Source organism: Corticium candelabrum, chromosome 11, assembly GCF_963422355.1.
Source record: "Corticium candelabrum chromosome 11, ooCorCand1.1, whole genome shotgun sequence".
In the NCBI taxonomy this organism is placed as follows: domain Eukaryota; kingdom Metazoa; phylum Porifera; class Homoscleromorpha; order Homosclerophorida; family Plakinidae; genus Corticium; species Corticium candelabrum.
This window is the reverse complement of record NC_085095.1, coordinates 1206232-1214538: the sequence shown is the minus strand read 5'-3', so window position 1 is coordinate 1214538 and position 8307 is coordinate 1206232. Positions and strand designations below refer to the sequence as shown.

The window sequence follows — 8307 nt, the reverse complement described above, 5'->3', positions numbered from 1 at the left end:
GTTGGTTAGCACAGATGCAAATGAAGCTATTCCGACCAATAGACGAGAAGTGGTGTCATTACTGACCAATAGACGAACGTGATGTCCTCCTGAGGCTCCATCTCTCTTTCTTTGGTAGGTGCTAACGAGAATTCGGCCATTGGGCGTCCGTCCTGTACATGGTGTTTAGTCCTTTACTTTAAGGGTTTAGCACATACACTTGTACGGGTACGTTTCCCCAACAACAACCAGGAGCGAGGGTGTGTAGCTGTACCTGACTTGTAACATTATGCTTGTTCCAAAGTGTTTCTGGATAGTGGTTTTGCAGTCTGCCAGCTTGAATTTTGGGTGTGCGTGGCTGAGCGGCCGTGGTGTTGTTGCAAAGATCACTAGTGTTGTCTTCAACAGAAATTTGGCGCTTGACGGGAATTTGCGGAGGGGAACGTGCATTGTCCATGACAGCGTCTGTTTGTCGGACGAAGCGGCTCGGCTGACCTGTAAGTACGCTAGTGCGTCTCTATTCATTTTTGTTTTACGGTATCCAAAGTCAGAGCGAACAGACGCCTAGCTAATCTACATGTGCACGTGCATGTTTTCCCACATTGGATGTTTTGTTTTGGCTCTGGGGTCACCTCATTGCAACAACTAGAATTGCGGTTAGACGGATAGCTGTGTAAATACAGTACAGTGCGCAGTAGGCGACGTCTAGAGAAGCGGCACAAACAACAAGACGCCTAGAGAAACTGCACAAAGAACGAGACTTTTACATCCTTGTGAGCTGGAAAATCGGTGGTGAGCTGATTGTTTGGTATACATTTGTAACCTAGGTTTCCCACCAATACAACAAACAGAACAATGATCATGCCCGTTACTTCAACACGTAAGGCGGAGATTGCCAACCGGCCTAGCGTCGAGGCTCTCTGACTTGTAACATTTGGCTTGTTCCATCACTTGGAAACAACTACATTTGTAACATGCATTTAGAAACAACGCCTAATCTAGCTGCATTTGTAACGTTTCCACATCTAATTTTGTTACCCACATCATCCGTTTCTGTCATACGATTTTGTCATAGCGCGACTAATTACCTTCAAGGTGCCTATTAGCCGAGGGTTTGCACTTCTAGTGCTCCTTCAGTCAAAAAGTAGAAGGGCAATATCGAGAGACCGACGGGATATTTGACGAAGCTGTCGACCGTGTTCTCATTGAAGTAAGGCGTGAAGAAGAAGAGACCTCGGAAAGCGAAGAAGCCTTTGTTTCTGGAACTGATAACCCCTGTAGTGATTAGAATGCCACAATTGACCTGGCTGCACGTGTGAAGTCACAGGTGGTCGTTCTAATTGGTCATGAGGGAGTAATCACATCGCGTACGTGCTATACAGGAAGTAGCCAATTCTGTAGTTGTACAATACTGATCAGAAACCAGCGCCGGATCCAGGAATTTTTGAAAGAGGGGGTTCACCGTTAGCTGTTATTTATAGCATTACTAATTTTCTCTTATCTAATAAAATTATACGAAATTATTGAACCACGTTTATTGGAAAGATGGGGTTGCAACCCCCTGAACCCCCCGCTCTGGATCCAGCCCTGGAAACAAGCTCTATATATTTGTCTTCTCGTCATCACTAACTTCCTATTGATGTTAGAACTGTCCGTTTACGATGTATAGTTAGCGAGGTTCAAGATTTTCCCACGCTGCCAGCTATTACTTTTCCTACTTTAGTTATAATAGGGACAATTAATTGGGCCCATTCAGTGATTTACAACACATTACCACAGAAATGGACAGAGTTCATGAAAAATTGGACGTCACTGCGTGCTCCAAACCTGTACTGTACACTCACGCGAAGGAGCCTTGAGCTCCTGACCAAAACGCGCACTCAAAGGTCAAATTCAACCTCCCGTATAATTATGCATATACCTGTAGCAGCTCGTTATCACTTTGTTATCGTTATCTCGACTTCTGAACACGGCAAGACATGGACGATACTGATTGTACCACAGAAGAATCGACAGTCGAACATAGTCAGCAGGAGACTCACAGCGTTGCCAGTACTAGTGACCATACGCATTCATTTCAAGCAGCAAAGACACCGACCCTTTGTAGTCTGATACTTACAACGCTTCGAGAGCCAACGGATTCCGTCGATAGTGGATGGTCGTGGGTCATATGTGCTTGCTCTTTCGTATCCAATTTCGTTGTGTTGGGCACATTGGCATCCTTTGGTGTTCTCTACACAGGATTATTAGAATTCTACACCAAGTCTAACACAACCAATGGCGGCTACTGTGACACAAACAAGAATGAGAGTGGAATAAGTGCAGTTACTGGTATGTGACATTTCTTCACACAATATCACTGATGCTGGATAATTAATTAGTCAACTGGTATTGATAATAGGCTAATTGTGATATTTAGCTTGGATTGGAAATCAAGCTGTGTTTCTTACGTTTTTGCTTGCCCCATTCTCGACCAGTCTTGTTGCTCGATGGGGAGTGAGGCCTGTGACGATGACCGGATCTGCATTCGTTTCTGCTGGAGCATTTCTTACTGCAGCAACGAATGAGATATGGCAGGCAATTCTGACTTATGGCGTAATTCTAGGTGTAGGAGCTTCATTATCTGTAATCCCTGTGACTGGAATACTTCCGGCTTACTTCAACAAGAGGACGTCGCTTGCTATGTGCATAGCTCGGTCTGCTCTTTGGGTGGCCGGACTGGCTATGGTTCCAATTAACCAAACTATTTTGGATCATTATGGTTGGAGGGCAGTCTGCATATTTATTGGAAGCTACAGTTTGTTGTCGTTTGTGTCTGGACTGTTGATACGGCCTCGTGTGCAACAGAATAAGCAAAAGTTGACAGTGAAGCGAATCGTGGTTCAAGCTTGTAATACACAACGACATCTTCGATTTTCAGTCTGGCTGTGGTTGACGTCACTTCACTACTTCTCAGTGTATCTTGTCCTTCATCATTTGGTAAGATTCACAAATAATATTTTGTAACTTTTGTGTAATTTATTGACATTATATTACTATTGTTGAGTTTGCAAATTACTTTCATGTTAAAATACTAAAACATATTTATTAGTAGGATTCTATACAGTTTATGTATGTAACTGTGGGTATAGACTGTAAAGGAAGGCTTTACTGCTGGCAGAGCTTACCTACATTGCAATAACAAAGATTCATTTGACTGTATTAATCGGAGGTGCACATGCGCTAGGGTTACAGTAATACCGCTGTGGACAGCCAGACCAAAGACCGGCCAATTGGAATGTAGCAGATGCGCTCATTATTGCTGTCGTTAGCTAGCGTGTCAGATGTCGAATCCCACATACGTGCCAGTCAATGTGTCCAGCCCTCTCCTCCGGCCTTCTCACGCTCTTCATCGGCTCTGCTTAATTGGATCCAAGGTGTATGAACACTTTGTAGCCCAATTTTGCAGTCGAGGGTATTTATTCTTATTTTTAGCATTGCTACTATATTAATTTATTAACAATAATTAATTTTATTTATTAATTAAAGAATTGATAGGATTTGTTGTGCATGGGAGTTATGCTATTGTGTGAGTATGATATTTGAAACTTACGAATGTTTTTAGTCAATTATTTGGTTGCAGATTCGTCATGCTGAATGCTCAGTTGGAGCGTCTGGCAGGGATGCAGCACTATTACTGATCTACACATCAGTGTGCGGGGCAGTGTCAGGTGTTCTTGTGGGCTACATTGGCGATTACGTGAGCAACAGGATAATGCTCTTGCAGTTGATTATGTTTTCGTCTGGAATCGTAAACATTTGTTTTCCATTCTTCAAGACTTACAGTGAACTTGTCGGATATTCGATTCTGGTTGGTGTGTTTGGATCATTTCGGATGCTAGTCGCTGTCATTCCTCGGGATATAGTCGGACTGGAAGAGATTGTCAATGCTTGGGGAATATACTCATTGATTGCTGGTGTGGTGGCTGCTGCTGGGCCACCATTCGGCGGTATGTGCACACTTGTTTTGGTAGGTCATTTTCTCATCAATTATTTGTGTTTTAGGATGGATATATGACTTTACTGGCTCGTACAATACTGCTTTTGTGGTTTGTGGTTGTCTGTCAGTGATTTCTAGTTTATCAATGTTCTCTGACATTTATCTCAAGAGAAGACAGGAAGAAAAGTTGAACAAGAAGGAGAAACTTGAATCAGGTAGTGAGAGTGCTGTGGTATCGTTTGAGACATCTGTGTAATTGTACACAGTGTTTGAAATAAGATTGTTTTGGAATTGGCGATTGAAGTGACAAATGACAGAGTTTCATTGTGTCACCAAGAGTGTGCATGAGTAGTCAACCCTTCAGAGTTATTTGAATTTGAGGTTATCTTTGTATGCAAATATTTTGTATGAAAGATAACCTCAGATTCAAATAGCCCTGACAAGTTGACTGTATTGTGCAAACAGTGTACTACACATGCCAGATAGTTAATAATAGGGGAAACATTTTAATCACTTTTAGTATGTTCTAACCAGACAATCTGACGAAAGTACAAATTTTTAATGAAGTGCAACTGAAGTGCTAAGTCCTCGGCTGCTATCCACCTTGATCGTGATGGAAAGAATGATGATTGGCTAACTAAAATTCACTTTCTGAAACATGTACCTGTACTAGCATTTGCCAGTTGCTGTCAGCCTGATTAATTAAAACGCGCTTTTGGTTAGGATACTGACAATTAACAATTAATTGAATTTTATGGCTCATCAAGTGATTTAATTAATTATATTATATATTGCCACATGTACAGAAATAGAGATTGGGTCGATGAAATTCAGTGAAAAATATTGCACTCAGTGATATACAAAATATTTTTACTGAAAATAAACATGTACAATACCGTAAAAAGAAAACACACGAAGAGAAAATTGATTAATTATTTAGTTAGTAAATTTATTTATTTACACTCACTCAAATCCGAACACTATTAGTCTATTCGCGCGTCATATTTGCGGTATTCTAGACATTATGGGATCAGCTGCTGACCGGATTTTTGTGGCGACGTTTCAGACGGCTTTCTAAATCGTTTCAACGTCTGGAGTACCAAGTAATCATGCAGGAGAAAACGCTATTGTAAGGTGTCTTGAGCTCCTGACCAAAACGCGCACTCAAGCTCTCCCGTATAATGGCAGTTTGGTAATTAGCCAATCATTATCTAGACTTCTACACCAGCAAGACATGGACGATGTTGATTGTGCCACAGAAGAATTGACAGTCGAACCTAGTCAGCAGAAGACCAAAACGACGCACAGCGTTGCCAGTGACCTTACGCATTCATTTCAATCAGCAAAGGCACCGACCCTTTGTAGTTTGATAGTTACGACGCTTCGAGAGCCAACGGATTCCGTCGATAGTGGATGGTCGTGGGTCATATGCGCTTGCTCTTTCGTAACCAATTTCGTTGTGTTGGGCACATTGGCATCCTTTGGTGTGCTCTACACAGGATTATTAGAATTCTACACTGAGTCTAACACAACCAGCGGCTACTGTGACACAAACAAGAATGAGAGTGGAATAAGTGCAGTTACTGGTATGTGACATTTCATCACACAATATCACTGATGCTGGATAATTAATTAATCAGTCAACTATAGTATTGAGAAATAGGCTAATTGTGATATTTAGCTTGGATTGGAAATCAAGCTGTGTTTCTTACGTATTTGCTTGCCCCATTTTCAACCAGTCTTGTTGCTCGATGGGGAGTGAGGCCCGTGACGATGACTGGATCTGCACTCGTTTCCGCTGGAGCATTTCTTACTGCAGCAACAAATGAGATATGGCATGCAATTCTGACTTATGGCGTAATTCTAGGCGTAGGAGCTTCATTATCTGTTATTCCTATGACTGGAATACTGCCAGCTTATTTCAACAAGAGAACATCACTTGCTGTGTGCATGGCTCGGTCTGCTGCTTGGGTTGCTGGACTGTGTATGTCTCTAATTAACCAGACTATTTTGGATCGTTATGGTTGGAGAGCAGTCTGCATATTTATTGGAAGCTACAGTTTGTTGCCATTTGTGTCTGGAGTGTTGATACGGCCTCGTGTGCAACAGATTAATCAAAAAAAGTTGACAATAAAACAAATCATCATTCGAGCCTGCAATACACAACGACATGTTCGATTTTCAGTGTGGCTGTGGTTGACGTCACTTCACTACTTCTCACTTTACCTTGTCCTTCATCATTTGGTAAGGTGCACAAATTGTGTATTGTAGTGTATTGTGTATTGTTTTGTAGTGTGTATTGTATTGACATTATAACAGGTCATTGCATTAGAACAGCTACTGAGTTACACATGCAATGTTTGAATGACAAGAGTGTTATACATACACATCATTACTATTGAAGTAATTAAACCAAATTTTGATACAGTAGGATATCTGCCAATTGAGTAATACAACTTCAAGGCATCAATTTGTGGTTCTAATTTTGTAAAAAAATGGCTGTTGTTCAGTTCACAAATTACATACACTACTTAATTAAAGTAATAAATGTATCATATCAGTAGGATTCTTGACAGTTACTTTATATATTTAATTGTGAGTATAATGACTTGTGAGAGAAGTCAGAAGTTACCTACATTGCAAACAACCTCCATGACGATAAAACATTTTGACTCAATTGGTGTACAGTACATCTGCCATATCGCTGTCGAATCATAAGGCTACCATCATGGTACAGCGTTGCCTAGGCCAGCTGCTTGATTCCTTATTGTAGCAACAAACATCGTCAGTAATCATCTGCACAATTGTATGAGTTATGACATTGTTGTCTACTTTCTGTTATTCTGATTACAGACTCATTATAGCCTAAGGCACAATGTTGTTTCTCGAATTCTGGTCTATACTTTGTGCCTGCTTAGGAAAAAGGGTGATAGTAATGTTGTTACAAGCATTAAAGGATTTATTATATGGTCTGTGTATATTATTTGCTTATATTAGTTGCTTATGCATATGTCGAGTAGTAAAGCACTATTTCATCGGTTTGTGGATACTTCATGATACCTTCATCTGTCTGATTCTGAGAATTAGGAATAGTTTTTCTACCTTCAAGTTTGCATAACATAAAGGGTTTTAATTTTTATTCATTGAAAATTTGATTTGCATTAATTTATTAATTTAAGAATTAAAGAGTTAATAGAATTTGTTGTATGAGGGAGTTAGTGTGCAGTTTAGTATGATATCTGAAAGTTATGATTGTCTTATTTTATTTATTTAATGAATTAATCGATAATTGTTTGGTTGCAGATTCGTCATGCTGAATGCTCAGCTGGAGAGTCGGGCAGGGATGCGGCTCTATTAGTGACCTACGCATCGGTGTGCGGGGCAGTGTCAGGTGTTCTAGTGGGCTACATTGGCGATTACGTGAGCAACAAGATAATGCTCTTGCAGCTGATCATCTTTTCGTCTGGAATCGTAAACATTTGCTTTCCATTCTTCAATACCTACAGTGGGCTTGTCGGATATTCGATTCTGTTTGGTGTGTTTGGATCATTTCGGATGCTAGTTGCTGTCATTCCTCGGGATATAGTCGGACTGGAAGAGGTTGTCAATGCTTGGGGAATATACGCGTTGATTGCTGGCGTGCTGTCTTCTGCTGGGCCACCATTTGGTGGTATGTGCACACTTGTTTGGGTCGGTAATTTTTTCTCTCAATTCATTGTGTTTTAGGATGGATATATGACTCTACTGGCTCGTACAATACTGCTTTCGTGGTTTGTGGTTGTCTGTCGGTGATTTCAAGTTTATCAATGTTTTCTGACATTTATCTCAAGAGAAGACAGGAAGAAAAGTTAAACAAGAAGGAGAAAATTGAATCAGGTAGTGCGAGTGCTGTGGTATCGTTTGAGACATGTGTGTAATTGTACAGTTTTTTAATTTTTTAAAAATTGTTTTGGAGTTGGTGATTGAAGTGGCAAATGACAGAGTTTCAATGTGTCACCAAGAGTGCATGAGTAGTCAACTTGTCAAGGTTATTTGAATCTGGGGTTATCTTTATAGCAAATAATTCATATGAAGATAACCTCAGATTCAAATAGCCGTGACAAGTTGACTGTATTGCCCAAACAGTATACTACACATACCAGGTAGATTTTAGTATGTTCTAACCAGACAATCTGACGAAAGTACAAATTTTTAATGAAGTGCAACTGAAGTGCTAAGCCCTCGGCTGCTCTCCACCTTGATCGTGATGGAAAGAATGATGATTGGCTAACTAAAATCCACTTTCTGAAACATGTACCTGTACTAGCATTTGCCAGTTGCTGTCAGCCTGATTAATTAAAACGCGCTTT

General features: G+C 40.5%; 2 protein-coding genes across 2 annotated transcripts; both read left to right on the top strand.

Moving 5' to 3' along the window:
• Positions 1–1915: 1915 nt before the first annotated feature.
• Positions 1916–4260, top strand: LOC134186587 (monocarboxylate transporter 13-like). The gene is made up of 4 exons (XM_062654577.1): positions 1916–2310; positions 2399–2958; positions 3602–3968; positions 4024–4260. The coding sequence occupies exons 1-4, from the start codon at positions 1959–1961 to the stop codon at positions 4212–4214; spliced, it is 1470 nt and encodes a 489-aa protein (XP_062510561.1). The 5' UTR covers positions 1916–1958; the 3' UTR covers positions 4215–4260.
• Positions 4261–5192: 932 nt separating this feature from the next.
• On the top strand, positions 5193–7935 carry LOC134186487 (monocarboxylate transporter 13-like). The gene is made up of 4 exons (XM_062654467.1): positions 5193–5544; positions 5640–6202; positions 7262–7628; positions 7685–7935. Exons 1-4 carry the CDS (start codon positions 5193–5195, stop codon positions 7873–7875), a joined length of 1473 nt encoding a protein of 490 aa, XP_062510451.1. The 3' UTR covers positions 7876–7935.
• The last annotated feature ends 372 nt before the right edge of the window (positions 7936–8307 follow it).